This window comes from Sorex araneus, chromosome 7 (assembly GCF_027595985.1).
Source record: "Sorex araneus isolate mSorAra2 chromosome 7, mSorAra2.pri, whole genome shotgun sequence".
Lineage (NCBI taxonomy): Eukaryota > Metazoa > Chordata > Mammalia > Eulipotyphla > Soricidae > Sorex > Sorex araneus.
In genome coordinates this window covers 31,180,119-31,200,857 of record NC_073308.1, presented here as the reverse complement: position 1 = coordinate 31,200,857, position 20,739 = coordinate 31,180,119, and the positions used below count along the sequence as shown (strand labels likewise).

The 20,739-nt window shown below is 35.0% G+C and overlaps 1 protein-coding gene across 1 annotated transcript in view; it reads left to right on the top strand.

Annotated features, from left to right (window-relative positions):
- DENND1B (DENN domain containing 1B) overlaps nt 1-20,739 on the top strand; it is a 223,246-nt gene that overhangs the window by 171,005 nt on the left and 31,502 nt on the right. The window contains exons 15-19 of the mRNA XM_055144664.1: nt 5,650-5,743; nt 10,230-10,270; nt 10,437-10,505; nt 15,226-15,282; nt 16,252-16,359. Of these exons, the coding sequence (XP_055000639.1) occupies nt 5,650-5,743; nt 10,230-10,270; nt 10,437-10,505; nt 15,226-15,282; nt 16,252-16,359 (369 nt within the window). The remainder of the gene's footprint in view (nt 1-5,649; nt 5,744-10,229; nt 10,271-10,436; nt 10,506-15,225; nt 15,283-16,251; nt 16,360-20,739) is intronic.

Below are 20,739 nucleotides of genomic sequence, written 5' to 3'. Positions count from 1 at the left end.
TAGGAATAGTTGACTGGTAAGGATCTGATGACTCTGGTGAGGGCAGTGCCGCTGGAAATGGCGAGGAAGAAAGCGTTACTGAAGCATGGGAGGACTCCACAAGTGGAGACCAATGTGCTCGAAGCTCTTTGGAGTTTTCTGTCAAGAGAAACAGAAATGGACGTTTGTGAGAAGCACCTGGGATCAAGAGAAGTCAGTGCAGGTGCTCACAGATGCTGGGGGGATCTAGTAGAGGAAGAAAGCTCGATTCAAGGAAAAGGAGGGAAGATTAGGAAAGCTGTTGAGAGATGGCCTCTGAGAGGAGCACAGATAATTCATCCAGCAGGAAAGAAGACAGAATCTATGGGAGGAGGAGGTGATGGAGGTAATAGCTAATGGTGATGTTTTGAGAATTTCTTAGAATTTCTCTATTGCTCCCACTGTTTTTTCTTCTCCAGTGAAATTAGGAAGCAAGGTCAGCTGTTGAGCAAGAACTAGGAAGGTGCTTAGACATTTTAAAAAAAGATTTGAAAAAGTTGGGACAGTGGGGGCTGGAGCAATAGCACAGCAGGTAGGGCATTCGCCTTGCACAAGGCCAACCCTGGTTCAATTCCCAGCATCCCATATGGTCCCCCGGGCACTGCCAGGTGTAACTCCTGAATTTGCATGAGCCAGGAGTAACCTCTGTGCATTGCTGAGTGTGACCCAAAAGGAAAAAAAAAGTTGGGAGAGTGAATGAAGTCAGGGTAAAAAGAATTGTTCGGCATCAGAATGCATTTGAGATAGCAGATTATCAGTGTAAATTTTGAATCATAATCGTATCACTTTGCTTTTGTTTGGACACATGGAACGATTGAGTAACTTCTTGCCTCTGCTTTGGTGCAATTTTTTATGCTGGTGGCTCTCTGATCAGATGCTGCAGCCTCCCATAGCAATTATGGCTTTTTCTATACCATTCATCACCTTCTAATATACTGCATAATTTATTGCATGTCTTGTATCTTATTATTAGCCCTCAACTAAAAAACATTGTTTAAGAAGCAGTATTGAAAGGGCTTAAATTTTATCTCTATTAATTTCTAATCTCAGGGATCTAGAAAAGTGGGAGAGTGTAAATATACAGTTAAATAACTTGAATGGTTGAGTTTTTGACCTGGTAGTCATAAAGCTCAATAGACTCAATTCTTAGGTAATTAATAACTAATAATTAATAATTGGAAATAGCCATGCAAACAACATCAACAGGACAATAATAATACCTTTAAAGATATTTTACAACAAATGTTAAATAATTTTCTAAGTATTGAGTTAAGTAATTATCTAACATTTGTTGTAAAATATCTTTAAAGGTACTATTATTGTCCTGTTGATGTTATTTACATGGTTATTTCCAATTATTAATTATAACCAGTGAACTTCAAAGTATTTTCATAGTCATTATATTATGGAAATCTAACTTTTGCAGACCACAACACCCAAAAGGAGAGAGAGAGAGAGAACAAATTGGAATGCCCTGCCACAGAGACGGGGTGGGGTTGGGGGAATGGGACTGGGGTGAGAGGGATACTGGGTTCATTGGTGGTGGAGAATGGACCTGATGGAGGTATGGGCTCCCAAACACTGCATGAGGGAAAAACAAGCACGAAATGTATGAATCTGTAACTGTACCCTCACTGTGACTCACTAAATAAAAATAACAATAATAAAAAAAATGAATTTCTAAATGATTTCACACAGCAATAAATTCAGGCTTAGCAGTATCTTGTACATAGAACAGAAAGAAAATAAAAGGAAGCTTTTTTTAATAAAAAAAGAAATCTTACTCTACTTATAGTCACTTGATTATTTCTGATTATCTGATGTTAAAATGACTTCAAAATGACCATTTCTTTTTCTTCACATGCTGAATTAACTTGTTTTAACTTCTAAACTATTGTTATTCTTACACATTATAGCAATCTATTTATATTTAACTATAAACTGAACATCTTTCATTTAGAAAGTTGTTCTTTGTACTATTACTTGCAATATCAAACATTCTAAAATTTGAATCTTCTAGTTACCTAAATATGTTTTTACTAACTGATATAGGTTACCATTAATCAAAGATTACAACACATTATATAGTTACACATTTCCAAGTAGAGGTCTATTTTTTTTGCTTCAAAACAATTTCCATGCAACAGTCTCTAGAAGCAATTACTGTGAAATTGTTTTAGAGTTATTAGAATAGTACAACCATTAGCCAAGTAGGGGCAAAAGTTGCTATTGAATAAAAAAAAAGTTCAGAGATCTGTTATCCTCACCATTCCTCACCATTAGTACCTCCTCTTAGTATGTTTTTGGTTTTCTGTATTTTATGTATGAACATATAACCTGTATATAGACATTCACAGAATTGTAGAGATGTTTTCACTAAGTTTGTGTTTGATTGTGACTGTCACTGACAGAATTACTTTCAAAGTCTGTGATAACACATGACATTTTACACGGTGATTAATTCCTATTGGCACATATCACCAGTAACTCAGTAGTTACTCATGCTCAAAAATGTATAATCAGTAAATAGTTTGTGGAGTTATCTCTTTTTCAGACTTGAACAGTTCCACTCAAACTGAAATGAATGGATTATTTCTAGTAAACACAAAAATGAAAACCTTTTAAAGAACCTTGTAGTCTTAATCTTTTAAAGCAAATTAAGTCCTTTAAAAGGATGTCTTAGTTTCTTCTATTTGTCAGTAATGTATTACTTTAAATTTATCATCTTGCTTTCACCTTATTTTTATCAAAATAATGCTTGCTATATCAAGTTTCTAATTTGATTTATAATACTTGGTTGAAAATCTGAGCAAGTCAAATTTTATAAGTATTTTAAACCACTTTAATTTCAAAATAACCACTTGCATGTAGCAAAGATTATAAGTCACTATTTTCTCCTCAAGATTCAAATAAAATTTACTTTCATACATTGCAATTATTTAACTTTTAAACCTTGTAAAGTATATAACCTTTAGCATTATTTCAGTGTGCATCAGTCTTTTGTAAACATGTATTAATTTCAGGTCATGTTTCAGACATTTAACCAGATCATTAAAGATGCAGGCATGAGAAAAACTGAACTTTTTCTCAGAACGCTCATTCATCTGCAGTTAGATATAAAAAAGATGGGGAAGATAATGGAGAAAGTGTAATTTCTTGACATTAATAATAATAAAAAGTGATACCTTCTAGCATTTATTCTGTGCCTATAGTATAGGTACTTCATATTTTAATTAACTAAAAAATACAGGAGTCCTTATTGTTTTTACCTTTTGTAGAAGAATAGATGCCTACATGGCAAATGGCTTGATCACAGTCATGCTATTAGGTATCAGAGTTATGATATAAATTTTGAATACTCCAGACACCATATTCATATATACTGAAAGAAAATGGCAAATGGCTTGATCACAATCAAGCTATTAGGTGTCAGAATTGTGATAAAAAATTTTGAATACTCAGAACACCATATTCATATATACTAAGAGAAAACTTTTATTTATTTATTTTGCTTTTTGGGTCACACCCAGCGATGCACAGGAGTCACTCCTGGCTCTGCACTCAGGAATTAACCCTGGCGGTGCTCAGGGGACCATATGGGATGCTGGGAAGCGAACCTGGGTTGGCCACATGCAAGGCAAACGCCCTACCCGCTGTGCTATCACTCCAGCCCCCGAGAAAACTTCTTGCGTGTCAAACATAATGCTATAAAAATGGTGATGTATGTGGGGGGGCAAATGGGAGGAAACACGGAAACGGTGGAGGGAAGTTGACACTGGCAGTGGGCTCAGTGCTGCACTATTGTGTCCAAAACCCAACTGTGAATAACTTTGTAAATCACACTGCTTAATAAAGATGTGGAGAAAGAAGAAAACAGCACTTGAAACTGATAGGTATTTAAATCTCAGGGTTTAACTAATTTGCTACTTTTTGTAGTGGCAAATACAGCCTGTGGCCCTGTGTGTGGCTGTTATCACTGTTCTTGGCTATATGTCAGGCTCTGTTTCTGAAGTTCAGAGATACCTTGAGAAAAAAATGCTATGAAATATATTGCTTTGTGAAGTCTTATGTTGCCTCAAAAATGGTAATATATGGGTTCTGTACTCAAGTTGTTCTTCTGCTTTCTATGAGAGAAAATAATTGTATTTATAAAAGCATCATAATTTTTATGCTATCTGTCTAAACCCATCATACCGCATTTTTGGTTAAAAACATTTTGTGCTAATAAGGAGGTAGTTCAACCACCCATTGGACAGGAATATGGCTGTTATTTTCCACTCTTAATGTGGTGTGTAAGAGATTTAATCCCAGTGTCTAATAATTGATGTCGCTGCTGCCATTAATCCAGGCGATTTGCCACTGGTGCCTATTGGGATGCCTTTCCATTTACTTAGTTTTGGTTAAATATTTAACAAAAAACTAGAAAGATGTTAAATTTTTTTGACCAGTACCTGCTTAATTCTCACAGTTTACCCCTGGCCCTGTGTTCAGGGATTGCTGTTGGGTGGGTGGGTAGCTGAGACACCATGTGCAGTACTGTGGGTTGAACCCCGTCTACCTGTGCTCAGCCAACCTACTGCCTCAAATTCAGTTAAAACTTTCATTTCTAAGGTGAAAAATTATAACCACAATGATTCATTTCAGATTAAATAGGAACATTCTGTGTTAACCCCCAAGTCATTTAAGCCTATCTTTCAGGCTATGTTATCTTCTGTCTCAAAGGCACTGAAAGTTCCTTCAGCTTCATTTATATATATATATATATATATATATATATATGTATATATAGTGTAGCCTCAACATTTTTATAAAAATTTTTATAACTCAAGAGTTATAAATTTCAGTTGCTACAAATCAACAAAATAAAAAAAAACAAGTGCCAGTAATTAGTGTATATGTAAAATATATTATTGGTTTATACCTGGAGTTGGTCAATATTAATAATCGCTTAGGAAAAAGTACAACCAATACCCACAAGATTGTGAGATGTGATTTAAGAATAGAGTAGAGATAGGGCAGAACAGGTATTAAAATATCCTCCAGATATTTCTGTATTTTGGAGGAGCTCTGGAGAGAAAATCATCTGCCACTCTCAAGCATTAATATGTTGAAATTTTGATAAGGTATTTTTTATTGCATGAAATGAAAATTGATCTCATTTAATGATAAAGTATTTAACTTTTTTGTATGTTGATTGTGTCAGAGGCTGTCTCAGCACATTATCCAGGTCAATCTAATGTTTGCAGCAGCGCTGCGAAGCAGACACTGAGAAAACCAGGCCAGCCTAGGGGACTCAGCCCCATGGACAGAGGGTGTGGGCAGGCACAGTGCTCTGTGAGAACCCCTCTGCAGAGGCGGCATGCTGAGCGACCTGTGCTCAGACTGTCATATGTGCCACTACGTATTTCACTTCTTGTTAATAACGGAGGCTGTGCAGCACATTTGTGATTCAAGCGATTGGCTGTTGTTTACAGAGCACTGCTGTTTCAATAGTTTGAAAATATTCTTGTCAAGTAGCTGTGTGTTTTTGTTTGCAGAGTTAATGATGTAATAGTATGACTATTTTAAGATAAGCACGTCTTAAATCTTGCGAAATCAAAGAAAATTAATACTGGTATTTTTAAATTTCAGTTTATTGATGGTCGACTGGCAAAGCTAAATTCAGGAAGGGGTTTTTCTGATGCGTTTGAAGAAGAGATCACTTCAGGTGGCTTTTGTGGAGGAGGTAAAGTTACAGGGAAAATAACTTTAATTTGGTTACTGTAGTGCAGTACTCATTTTTAAAATGAATTCCAGATCATTATTCTTTTTCTGAATGACAGTTGTTTTAATCTTCGCCTTTTTTGTATAATGTCTTTCATAATTTATTATTTTCTCCTAAAATATACTGTCTGATACATTTGTCAGCTTACAAGCTCCCTAATACAAACTTATTTTTCTTGATACATATTGCATAAGGCATTAAGAGAGTCTCATGAAGGTAGTTGCTTGTTTTTGTAATCTTGCAAGAGTTTTTGATATAAATGTATTAATTCATATATTTCTACATTTTACTCTGATCAGTAGTCTCTGCAAGATAACTATGAATGATGACTATTTCAAAATAAGAATTAAAGAACTGAGATTATGGTTGAAATAGTAGACGTGATAATCCAAAAAAACCATGCTGGATACCATCACCGTTTCTACATTTCTAAGTAAATGTATTGTTATCTGTAAGCCTTTTCCTTCTTTTGCTTTTCAGCATTAGGAAAAATATTTTCAATTTATTTTACTCTGTGTTTACCCTTGTCACTGTGAAAAGCACTCCATACAATGGAAGGAGCCATGAGAATTTATATTGTATGTGTGAGACCTCAATTAGATAATGCTTCATCTTTATTTAACACAAATTATTTAAATGCAGACATTCATGGATGGGAATATGACTCAAGTAGTGGAGCACATGCTTTGCATGTGTGAGATTTGTGCTTCTGTCCCACTGCATGACTCCCAACTCTGATGGGTGTGACCTCCATGCAGTACGCTAAGGAAAAAGCAATGCAGAGTTTTCAAACAGTATTATCATTATCTAGGCAGTCAGCAGTTGATAAACAGAAACTTTGATTGCTCCATTATATATTCCAGACTCTGGTAGAGCATTTAGCCTGAGTCCTTTAAGTATTTTCATCTTTCAGTCAGAATTTCGTGACTGTTTGGTGACAATGTGCACGGTTCTAGTTATAGGGTAAACCAACAACCAATACTCAGTGATGTGTTCATTTTCACCTGATGTAATTGATATTTTTCCCACTATTTGTAGGTTCAACTTGGAAAAATACTTAAGATTATGTAAATGCAAATGAGTAGGATTGAAAATAAGATATGGAGAGACATAGTAATAAAGTTAGATCTAATAGTAACACTTCTAAAAAGTTACAAACCTTCATTTTATTCTTATTTAGGATTGTGGTATCTTAAAAAGCAAAAATTATTTTAATAATTTATTCATTCTCGGCAGTCCAAATTAGCTAAATAGGCATAGTTCTTAATCTGGTCTAAGTCTGTTATTTTACTGAAAGCATTTAGCTTTCATTTAGATGAACAATGTAATACAAATTAGTATTAGTCTTATAAGGAGAGCTATATGTAAACATATATGTATATATGTACATAAATATGGTTACTAGACGTCAACTCCAGACATTTGTCATTTAGACTTCCTTTGTGATAAGAAAGACTTCTCCCTGTGTTGTACTATTGAACCACTCTTCAAAGAGGCAAACTTTTGTAACATCAGTGTTTCTCATTGGGTAATAACAGTAGTAATTGTTTATGCTTATTAAATATTAATGTATTGCAGAAACCTTTAAAAGGGATTCAGAAATATCATTGCATTTAATTCTCACATAATCTTAAGAGGTGCTTTGATTATCTTCATTTTTATGAGGGTATTCATCTCAATAATTAGCTCAAGGTCACGGTGCTCAGAAAAGCCAGGCTCTGAACTCAACATGTGTCTGCCTGGCATCAAAGCTCTAACTTTAATGACTGTAATGTATTGCTTTCTTACTGAAAGAGATCTTCTTTATTAGGAGAGATTCGATAAACAAAAGCATACTCCATTCTTTTCTTATTGGATAAAAGAACAACTTTTGCCTGTTCTGATTAAAAGATTTCTTTTTTTAAGATAAAACCCTCAGGAATATCACCATAGGAGAAATAAAAATTCACTAAAACTAAAAAAAAAAATATATCAAAGTACTTTGAGGGAAAAAAATAGAAAATTTTAGAGAAATGTCTAATTTCTTTTTATGCCATTTCAGTGGCAGTTTTTATACTGTTTTTTGTTGCTAACATGCATGGTTAAGATAAAATGGGTATGTAAATTAGGGGACTTTATAATTATTGCATCTCGGATGAAAAACATACAATGAAGGATGGTCAGACATTAAATCATCTGGATTAACACTGCATCTAGAACTGTGGCTAAAGACTAAATACATGCAGATTTTTAAAAACTGCTTTCTGACCTGGGGCGGTCCTTGTGAATCAGGACTGTTACAGGTGATCATTGTTAACACTTCAATTCTCTCAGTAGACCTTTGTAGGAAATTTAACCTTTGCGTTTATGAGAACTGTGTAACAACAGAGAGGATAAGTAGAACAGAGGATGCAAGTAGATAACCCAAAATATTGATCTATGGAAAAGTATCTAAGGGCTATTGAGTAATTAAAAGGCTTTCTGTTGCTTCATTTAAAATAAAACTAGTCCTTAAGTTTATGTCAAGTTATGTAGGCTTAAAAAATGAAACAATTTTAGATTGATTTTATAAAAGAGATGACTGCTTTCCATTAATACCATTTGTTTCCTTATTATTTTTACGATACAATCTGACCCATCTTATTTTGTGTCTATTTCTCTTTCAGCGAAACACCAAAGTAATTTGATAGGTAGCAATGCACTTTAGTGCCATTTTTCTGTCCTCACTGAACATTTTATATCAGTTTGCCCTTTTGACTAGTAACTGGAAAATACTAGAATTTAAATAATGGTTTCAAGAGAAAGCTTTGCATAAATAATAGATATTCTATCATTCAGTGTGAAAAATCACTGATTAATAACAATGTTTAGAATTTTCACAAAGGTGCGTATTATTTACTTAATGTGGTTACTTTACCATAAAGCCTCCAAATAACTGTTTACTTGTTGTTCAGTTCATTTTTAGTAAGATAAACCTTTCAAAAATATTCTGGGGGACTGGAGAGATAGCAGTAGGGTGCTTTCTGTAATTCATTATTTCATGATAAATTTTCTGGAAATAGGGATCTTTCATCTTTTCAATATGGAAATTTCAAGGGAAAAGTAGCTTTTAAAAAGCAAACTGCATTCTTCCTAAATTGTGCCACAATTCTCTGTCATCTCCAGCCATTTACTTAGGGAATTCCTTTGTTCCTCTGTCACATAACTCCAGAGAACTATTTATTGAATCAGTTTCTCTTCAAGGTATCCATATTGGGCAGCCCATTTTGCTTTTTAATTGATCTTGAAATGACATAGAGGAAATATATGCAACCTAAATTTTATTATACTTGTAAGTTTTAGGAAGTCTGATACTATTTTAGGGTTGAAAAACTAGAGTGTCATAAATTGAAACCAGGGTCAACCGCATGCCTGGCAAAACCTTAACTCTTGTACCATCTCCCTGGCCCATTGGATATAATAGTGAGTGTAGATGTAGAGCTCAATACATTTTTGCTTGATTTTGGCTGGGGATTCAAAGGCTGACAACTGACAAGAAAATCTTAAGAGTGACATTATTGTACCTGTGTTTTATGACAGCATAATTATCTGTTTTAGGGATTTTTAAACTTGTTCTAGAGATTCTGTGCCTGACTTCTTTTTATATTGTGGAAGTATTTTAGTATTTAAATCTAACTGAAGTTAATTATTCCTAAATGCTATATTATTCCTTAATATAGCATTATTCCTAAATACCATAGTAGTTGTGATATATCATTTTCTTTTCACTTTCTGAAATCATTCTAATATATATAAAGTACTATATTTGGAACTGAGTATATTATATTTAGTAAAAATATATTTATATACTAAAAATATATTATCACTTTTTAAAATAACCACTTTATCTAATATCCTAAAGATTACACGTTTTCATATTTCTTTGGATAATATATATATGACTTGGATTTCCAACTAGAGAACATTATCAGAACTGTGATTGTACTTTAATTGTATAAAAATAAAGTTTGTTAACAAAAATTAAGACTTAAGTATCATCTTTTTTATTGCCCTCAGTTTCATTGTATTTCTATATTTCTAAATTCCTTTTAGTTTTTTCTTTCTTAAGGTACTTGAGATACTTTCAAAATAAACTTAAGAAAAGTCAAACATTTACAGAATATGAACATAAATCTTTGAGTAATTAGTTTAAAAGATATTATAGTTTTGAATTTAAAAAAAGGATATTATTTCTGAAGATATTGTCTGAAGATGATCGTATAAAAGAAGACAGAATGATGTAAATTGTCTTCTTTTAAATACTAATTACTGTATCCTTAAGAATTAGAAAATTTATTTCTTCTTACAGCACCTTTGCATCTCTCACAATATTATACATAAGCAGAATTTTATTACAAAGCTCCTGCATTTTGGTTTATGGTTTATTTTTGGTGAAATATATCTGACTTCTTACTTTTGTGTATTCTAGGAAACCCAAGATCATATCAACAATGGGTGCATACAGTCAAGGTAATAATGACCCTTCAAAATGTCTTCTTCCCAGATTACTTCTATAAATATCAATTGATCTACGCATAATATACTAAAAATTTAAATGTGATATAACACTATAACATTTCAGCATTTCAGGATAATGGCTTCAGATTTTGTATATACATATATATTTTCATTTCAGAAAGGAGGTGCCCTGTTCAATTCTGCAATGACCAAAGCAACTCCTGCCGTACGAACAGCGTATAAATATGTAAGTTTTCTTTAGATATTTGATAATTCTATTTATAAAATTCTACAAACTTCTCCTAATAAACATATAGTCCAGAATATTTATCAATTTTTTTTAAAAAAAATTAGTATTGACCAAATTAGATTCAGTGAGTGATATTGTGTCATGTTTAGAATGCAAAGCGAACATAGTTCCTATATGTGCTCTGAAACTCTTCTGAGTGTGTATATGTGGGGTTGGAGCTGGACCCAGGTCCTCACACCTGCAAGGCAGCTGCCCTCCTACTGAGCTACATCCATTTATTTGCCTCATGCTGCGTCCCCACCCATCCCGCTGCAAAAAAATAAGGCATTTTATTTCAAAGCTATCAGAAAAATCATTCAATGAAACTTAAAAATAGTCCATGTGAAGTGATGTTTTATAAGATTTATTTTTCTTTCAACTACATATTTTCAGTTCTCTGGTGTACTTGAGGCTTATATGGAAGAAATTGGTTTACTTGGTTTGGGGCCACTGCCCAAGCTACTCAGGGCCTACTCCTGGCTCTATGTTTAGGGGTCACTTTCTGTGGTTCTTGGGGACCATGCAGTGTAAGGGTGCAAAGCAGGGACTAGCATGCAAAGCCTGTGCCCAAGCCCTGTGCTCTCTCTCTGTGGGTGCCTGCTTCTTTTTCCTGGGCAGTTACTTGGAGCATTCATTTCTTGACTTTTCCTATTACTTGGAGCACTCATTTCCTGACTTTGGTTTACCTAACAAACTCCTGGATTGTAGGACTTAGTTTAGGATTAACTTCCCTGACAAAGTGCCCTTCTTGACCCCTTAATAATAAGGCTTCTCGTATGTTTTCAAACAACCTATGGATAGACCCTGTTTCTGCCTGCTTTGTTTCTATACACCAATATCAGGGTAGTTATTTCTTATGAAAGAAGGTAGTGAGTTGGTACTCAGTGAAGGTTTTTTAAAATTCACAGTAAGTCATAGTCAATCTATATTCCTAAAAATATTTAGGGCAATAATTTTTATTTTACTAGAATTTATCTTCAGGGCCTTTGATGTAATTTAGTGGTAAGATCTTACCCTATATGTGTGAAACCCTGGTTTCAACCCTTGGCATTGAAAAAAAAAAGTATCGTATGTTATCAGATTTTTTATTTTTCTGTAAATGAGTGGATATGGTTTAACTAGTAATAGAATGCTAAATTTTAATGATTTTGATAATGTTTTACAATTTTCTTGTTAATCAACATTTTTATTTTAAAAATTTTTTAAGAAGACTGTATTTTTACACTAAGCAACATCTACAAAGTAGACTGAGCCTTAGTAGCAGAATTCTGATCTGTTTGAAGACTTCCTATTGAAAAAAGGGAGCGATCATTTTAACTTGAAACATCATTAAACCTTGAAACATCAGCCTCTGCATTTTGTTTGACTGTTCTTGGATTTGTTAGGAAACCTTTCTTGGATTGCTGTCTCACTATAGCTGCCATATGAAAATCCAAACTCATATTGAACCTTGTTTCTCAGATTCAACTTAATATTCTTAAAAGCCATAACAGTCAAGAAACTTGGCCATCTTAGCCCGTAATCCATGCATGAGTTCAAGCTTATGGTGCTCGGGGCCCTATGGTCCTCAGCGCCCTCCAGGGCTGCACCCAGCATTTTCTGGAAGTCATGTGGTGCAAGGAATCCAATCCAGGTTGGTCCACACAAGTGTGCACAATCCAATCCAGGTTGGTCCACACAAGTGTGCACCCTAACTCCCCAACACTCTCTTCAGCCCTCCAGGAACCCTTCGTTTTCTTCCAGGAACTTGAAGTTTTTCTAGGTTTGGAGAAGTTGTAATGTTTTTTGAAATATTGTGCTTTTAATTTCATTCATTCTTCAGGGTGATGAAGTAAATGTGTTTATAACTTCATTGTTTATAATTTTATCCTTCTCCTTCTAACCTTTATTTCATCTTAGATTTTTCTGACAAAGAATATATTTCTGTATTTGCAGGTTCTATAGATGATAGCAATTGTTAATGAGAATTTAGAGTGAAATTGTTAGTTTCCTAGAAGAGGTATAAATGCATGTTGCTTCTTTACAGTTTGAATAAACAACAGAAAACTATTAATTATTTTAACATGTTTGATGGGGTATATTTTTGGACTATTAACTGTAAGACATTAAAGTATTTCCAGGAAAAATGGGGGGAGGGGTGATTATCCCATAAATTAATTTCATGCTTAGTCCCTTTCAAACATATTTATTCATTTTCATAATTTTTTGGAAATCTTGTTATAGATTACTCAAGAGGCTTAAGCAAGTAAATAAGTTGGTTTTTAACACTCAGTTGTACCATAACTTCTTTCCAGATTACTTTCCAGATTACTTCTGAAATAGAACTCTAAAATTCTTCCTTTGACCACAAATTGCTATGAACAAAATTTCTCTTATCTGGGTTTGACAGAATTTATTGACCTTGATTTTCTACTGAGGATAAAGTTTTAAGTTCTGGAACCTGTTTTTTTAACTATTACATTTTTCCAACTAAAATAATCACTCAATTATTTTGAGTGATTACTAGAGTCAGGTGCTCTGTTTTAGAGAATCATGGAAATACTGTGTCTGCTTTGGTAGTTGTATGTCTCAGTGTGCACTGACCTTTGCACTTATATAGAAATACTGAATATGTAATTATTTTAAGTAACAATGGTTCGGTTATATGCTCAGAACATTTTTCAGTTCTTGAATTTATTTTCTTCTTTTTCTTATGCTTACAAGGGTCATAAAGAAAACTAGAGCTGACACTCATCAAACCTGTATTCCCTTACGAGTCTAACAAATAAAAGTAAAGAATGTAGGAGCAGACTTTTAATGAATCTCACTACATGACTTACAGAACCATGACTGACACTGTTCAGCTCCATATACTAAGAAGAGCAGGGAGAAGGTGGACTTCGGAAGAATAGAGATTATGGGCCAGAGCCAGAGTACAGTGGGGAGGGAGCTTGCCTCATACACAGCTGACCCGGGTTCTATTCCTGACATCCCATATAGAACCTGTGCACTGCCAGAGTAATTCCTGAGAGTAGAGCCAGTAGGAATAACCCTTGAATATTGCCAGGTTTGTCCCCAAAAGCAAAATAATAATAATAATAATAATAATAATAATAATAAGGGGCTGGAGCGATAGCACAGCGGGTAGGGCGTCTGCCTTACACGCGACCAACCCAGGTTCGAATCCCAGCATCCCATATGGTCCCCTGAGCACCGCCGGGGGAAATTCCTGAGTGCAGAGCCAGGAATAACCCCTGTGCATCGCCAGGTGTGACCCAAAAAACAAAATAATAATAATAATAATAATAATAATAATGATAAATTCATTTTTTGTTAACAAGAGTATAATCCAAATCTTATGGGTACAAATTCTAGGGTATGTGAACGGAAACATTCATTGTTCAGTAGTTACACAGTTATACCTACTGGAGGTATAAGGCCTAATATAGGACTCATTTGCGAGCGAAAAAAATGAATATGAAAATTGTTTTTTATTTCAAGGAATCATGGAAATATAGTATGCTGGGTTTTTTTTGCCTTTAAATTATCTTGCACTATATATAATATATTCTGGTTTCACTTTTCTTTAATATATAAGTTTAGGTCAAGAAACTTTGTAAGCAGTTGCTTTATGCCAAATATTATACATGGCGCTCTAGATATAACAGGAATGAAAGATCCTTCTCCTCAGCAAACTTAGACATGCATTTACTCTTCCAGAAAGTAACTTTTTCAATCTACTCAATGTAGTTGAATAATGTTAGCCCTTGCTTCTTTGAGATGGAAAGAAGTTGGATTTAGGAATGAAAACAACCCAGATTTGAATCTAGACTGTGTAGATTTTAGCCCCTTGGAGCCAGTTTCCTCATCTGTAAAATAGCATAGGAAGTATTAGCACTCAGCAAGTCTTTCTGACGATAAACAGATTCCTGTGATGTATGGAGAGTACAGTCAAATGCTGAGGAAAAACAGGATAGATACAAATTGTCCCTGGTCACTGTGAATGGTCACTGTGAATGGGAATTTGCAGTGGAACAAAGACTAATCAGCTTTTCTAGAAGCTCCTAGCTGTACTTATTTAAATTATAATCCACAGGAATCCCAGCAGGTCCCAACGCTGGTGCCAGATTCCCTATGGAACGTGAGGATAACCTTTGCATATGCTCTCTACAACCAGTGTTGATGCTCTTGTAAACCAATAAAAATCTAGCTGAAAATAGAAGTAATAATAACTGAAACAAAGTGATTTGTTTCGTGACTTTTAACATTTTGCAAGAAAAACTGTACCTGAGACAGCCGTAATGTTAAGAGAAACCGTGCTAATCAAAACCGGGTCCCTGCCTGGAAAAGCGCAGTGTCAAGTGGCCTGAGTTTCCAGGCCTGCCTGCCGCTGTGAGGGGCTCCCTCTCCTCGGTCACCGCTTCTCTTTCCGCAGAAGAAATGGCTGTTCATTATCCCGTGACTCTTTCGTGGTTTTTGTAGTTGAGAACCAAGTAGGCAAAAATAGATTAGCCTCTCTACATTGCTTTTATGCAAATAAGATAAATCATGTTTTCATCAGCTAATTGAGGTATCATGGTAAATCTTATGACGTCCCATTGAAAATGGGTTTCTAGTCTATATTTCGTTCATTCACTAAATTATTTGGATAGCTAGCAATTTTTCAGTAAGTACGATCTCTTGTGTTTTCCTTCTCTAGGCAAAAAATCATGCAAAACAGGGGATAAAGGAAGTGAAGAGTAAGCTAAAACATAAGGTATTATGGTCTTTTCATTCTCCCTTGATTTTTGCGTTAGTTAGAAGCTTATACTTTACAAATAAAAGGAGAATTATGTTTTTAATGACTTTTAAAATATGCTTACTTCTTTATTCAAGAATGTATTTTTCATAGCAAGCCCTCTGGCAACTCTCTGCCATTCTATATGCACCCACTGACGAATCTCTTTGTTGTTTGCATATTTTATCACCAAACTATGGAAATCTTCAAAGATGTTTTAGCAGGATATATGTTTTCATAAACTTGATTGCCTTGATATCAAAATTGAAATTCTTGCTTTAAGCACAGAATATGTTAAAAAAGATTATCTTTGGTATAGAATTAAACCAGAAATGCCTTTATTTGATTATAGAGAATCTTTCCAGTATTAGCTATTTTAAATTGAATTATGTTCTTAATTTACAAAAGGTTATGTCCAAGGATGTATATTTGAATCTAAAAATAAGTATATGTACATGAATATTGATGTGTACTTATACATATATACATACTTTGATTTAATTTGTATATTACTTGCTGCAGATTTTATTATCAGTTATTATTATTTTGGATTTCTACCTTTGGAGAAAAAAATACTTAAAACTTTCATTAAGTTGATTGAAAACAATTTATTTTCATATAAAGTTTATTTAAGTTATCCAAATTAGTCAGATTTATTTTAAAATAGATAGTATGTTATGTAGAAAATGCATTTTCCTATGTACTTTTCTTCTTTTTGGGTCACACTTGGCGATACACAGGGGTTACTCCTGGCTCATGCACTCAGGAATTATTCCTGGCAGTGCTCGGGGGACCATATGGGATGCTGGGAATCGAACCCAGGCCGGCCGTGTGCAAGGCAAATGCCCTACCTGCTGTGCTATCACTCAAGCCCCTCCTATGTATTTTTTTAAATTTGTACCAAAAAGGTGTATTTTAAAATAATTCCTTGTATATTTTCAATTTTAGGAAAATGATGACGATTATGGTACCTGTTCTGGTTCTGTACAATATACACCAGTTTACACGTTACACAACGAAAAGGGAAGAGACCTAGAAACACATAAGCTTTCCCAGGTAAGGTTATTTACCTGCACTGATGTTTCCAAATTCTGTAAATACACAATTTCGATTAATTTTTACAAACATTTTTGGACTTCTTCTTCTTCCTCTTCCTCTTCCTCTTCTTCTTTCTTCTTCCTATTACTATTATTATTATTATTTTAATCTCTGGTAAGAAAGTCAGAAATTTTACTCAAGGAGATGATGAGGTAGCATATGGGTCTGCTGCAGTTAAATCAGGAGGCAAATGTGTCAGAGAGCCAGCATCCCATAGAACTTGAAATCAGATATTTAGTGGCTAATGAATGAGGAGACATTCAAATGTTCAGTTGACATAGTGTGAATGACTGGTTCATGTATTATTTTCTCTAAAATAAATAGAAGTCATATATGTGCAGAAATTATTCCATGGAAATTACAATAATCTATAAAAATTAGAATATGAAGAAATATATATTGTCTTTTTCAAAAGCTTTTTTAAAATTTGCTGTAAATATTGACTGATGTGCTGATACTACTTCAAATAGAACTCAGTGGGAAAGTATTTAGATTCATAGCTATGTGTTTCTGGTTTTTCAAAAGTGTGTACCTCAGGTTTAAAAGAAACAAAATTTATATGCACAATTCTCATTGATAAAGAAACTTTTATAAAGAATTCATGAGTTGTTTATCATTTGTATCACTTGTCATCCTGTTGCTCATCGATTTGCTCGAGCAGGTGCCAACAACATCTCCATTAGTCCCCTGTCTCGTGCTAGTGTAGCCCAATGGCGTCTGTTCGTTCCAGGTACATGAAGAGAGTTGCTTATAGTTGTACATTTATAGAACTGGAAGCACTGCAAGCTTCATTTATTACAAATGAAGTTATGGTCCTGCTACTTATAAATAGTGGCAGAATGGACTGAGAAACAATTTTTAATGCCCAGTTAGATTTGTTTGTTTGTTTGTTTGTTTGGTGGGGACACACCCAGCAGTACTCTGGGCTTACTCCTGGCTCTGTGTCCAGGGATAACTCCTGGCAGGCCTCAGGGTCCCGTCTATGGTGCTAGGAATCAAATTCATGTCAGCTGTGTACAAGGCAAACGGCCTACCCACTGTACTATCTTGCTGGCTAATTAGTTTTTCTGGATACGGAGATACTGTGGGTGTAGAGATAGCCTGAATTGCCCCCAGGAATTTAGGAATGAAATGGAAGCCAATGAAATCAACTAACAGTTACTGTTCATATTTCAAGTTATTGCGAGCAAATGACTTTTTAATAATTTAGTGATTTGCTTCTAGTTTTCTATAATTGAAATTTGATTATTTTGTTTTAGATTAATATATATATTTATCAAAGAGGTAAGGTTTTGTGTCTTTTGAAATTTTTCTTTGCAGATTTCACTGTTAAAGTTTTGGTGCAAGCAGCTGGACTACATCTTTTTTAATGCTAATTTCTCTTATTTGAGCTTCTAGTTTTTTAATAGCATTATTTTTTAATTTTTTTTGAATAGCATTATTTTTAGAGTATGGCTGATTCAAACAGAAATTGTCATCTAATCTGTGATTTGACTTATTTAATTTCTTAATAGCAAACTAAAAAAATGAAACTTAAAAAGTTTTAGGCTATATTGCTGTAAGGAAATAGGTTTTTCTCAGGTCTTTCTTGTGTGGTTATATGTAGATCTATTGTAGGATTAAAACTGGAAAGTGGAGAAAGTAGTTAAGGAGGAAAATCAGCCTTTCCTCCTGCCCTTTCTCTCTGTGCCTTCCCACCTCACTCCTTTTCTCTGTCTCCTGGCCTTGTTCCTCTCTCGACATAATCCATCACTGTACTTTCCTGCTTTTGTGTACACCTGATGGTGAACACGTTGGCCCTTAGTTAAGCAGTTACTGAAAATTACCATAATTCCCAAATCCAATTTCTTGTGGGGAAATCTAGGCAGCCCACGGGCCAGGCACTAATCCTTGCATCCCAGTGGGTAGAGAGACAGCACGGTAATTAAGTGCTTGCCTTGCATGCAGCAGACCTGGGTTTAATCCCGGGCACTGCATATGGTCTCCAACCAGAGATGTAGATAGTGCAGTCCCGGGTAGCCTAGGGTAGCAGGAATGAGCTGCAGAGGCAACCCTTGGAGAAGAGGTGTTTCACGACAGTTTCTCCCAAGGTTTTCACTATTGCTGATTCTTAAAAGCTATGAACCAAAATGATATCAAAGAAATCTGTGGTTTTAAATACTTGGAGACTGAATGTTATATATACTGTGAGTCTGAGGCTTAGTACATTTAAGGTTAGCCTACCCTAATGGGTGATTCTTGCCTTGGTTCTCACCTTAGAGTTGGTTCACCTAAAAAAAAAAAAAAACAGACAAAAGGTGGTAAAGATATAAGCTTATACCATACCATTTATATCTGGGGAAAGAAAGTTAAAGTTAAAGAGGAATCTCAAACTCTCAACTTTTCTAACCCTCAGTTTTCTAGATTTGAAATAATATGAAAGTATTCATATGATGAATATAGTATGAAATCCTCCCCATCGTATCAGGGTGGGGATGATTTCAAAATGTAGAAACAAGGGAGCAATGAATTATGAAATGTGCCTGAAGGTAATTGTGGCAGAAGAGGGATTCAAAAACGGTTAGACTCATTCTGGGAATGGTCCTAGCCACTAGTGTGTTTTTGGGGTTTGGAGTATTTATGGAGGAGGGGGAGTTAGAGACAGATGGATAAAATATGGATCCTGTGGATCCTGAGATACTCGATCTTGAGGAGTGCTGAACAAAACACAGCATCCCTAAACTCTGTGTAACAGACAGTGCACCCCAGGGGTAGAGACGTAGTACAGGGATTGAGAGCTTGCCTTGGATGCAGCAGACCTGCGTTTGGTCCCTGGCACTGCATATGGTCTCCTGAGCTTGTCAGGAGTGATCCTATACACAGGTCGGGAAATATAGCCTGAGCACAGCCAGTTGTGCTACCCCAAAGCAGCAGCAACAGCAACAACAACAACAAAAAGAACAGGTTTGGCTTCTGTTTTCCTAGGATGCTCTAGACATTGTAATGTGCATAAATTATCTGCCCACAATTAGACAGTAACTTTTCACTTACACACACACACACACACACACACACACACAAACACACACACACCTTAAGCTTAGGTCTCTGTAGCATTCGTACTGTCTGATTTCATTTTGCCTTGGTAGTTATTGTCCAGAGTTAGAAACAAGCATCCAGTCTCTAAACCAAACACCCTAAAATGGTTTGTCATCATCTTAAGCAGGGATGACTTAAGATTCCAGTTTGATTTTTAAAAGAAATATTTAGCCATGTGACAAGAAATCTCTTGGTTTGTAAGACCTCAAAGATGTTACTTTATTGTCAGCTATACTATGAACTTGATTAATTCAGTTCCTCTACCATTTGATTATCTATTTTAAGAGTTCATGTTAACCATATAAGGCTCCTGCCTTATATTTCCAGTTTCTGTCTAGACTTGTGCAAATTTAAGAACTTGATTTTCATTCGAGTTTCAAAAGAATGGTAGTTTAAATTCTGAGGATATGTTTTTAAATGCAAACAAAGTTTTATAATCTTGGCTCTGCGGAAAAGAACAAACTAAAATGTATATTATTTCAAGCCAGCTTCCCATTACTTAGCTTCTCTTTGGAATAAAGTGGGAGTCTACATCCACCCCCCAACAAATAGTGATTTGTGCGCTGGTCTGCTAATTAGTATGGTTATGTCCCGTTTTGTTGATGAGGCTTAAATAAATGTCAAGGGTACAGCCATGAAGATCTCCCAATTAGGCTTCACATTTGTAAGACCCAACCCTTTTCCCTTTTGTGTGAAGATGACAGTTCTAGCAGCAGCCCCAGCCTAACAGGACTCCAGGGAAAGGCTCTTCCTCTGGTTTTATTGAAAACAGGGCCAGTTGGGTCCAGTGAGAATAGTGCCACCGGTCATGGTGCAGAACTGCTTTAATCTTGCTTGCATACCTCTTTCATCCATCTTATTTTCGAACAAAATACTGTAGACTTAGTGAAAATGTTTAGTCTGTCAGCTAAAAGCATAATTTAAAATATTTTCTTTTAAAAATATTAGGATCTTCTAAGAATGAGAAATTCCTTTCGTATGCAAAATTTATGCAAACCTAAGATCTCTCTCTCACACACTTTCTCTCTCTCTCTCTCTCTCTCTCTCTCTCTCTCTCTCTCTCTCTCTCTCTCTCTCTTTCTTTTTTTTCAGTCTAAGACCTTCTTTGCCTGTGTTAGTGATTTTAATGTGTACCGGCATGAAATACACACATTCACACACATACACACCAACTGGACCAGACTAGTGAAGTACACACAGGAGTGTAGCTGTATTACAATCAACATTAACAGATGGATGGCCCTAAGCAAAGCAGAACCA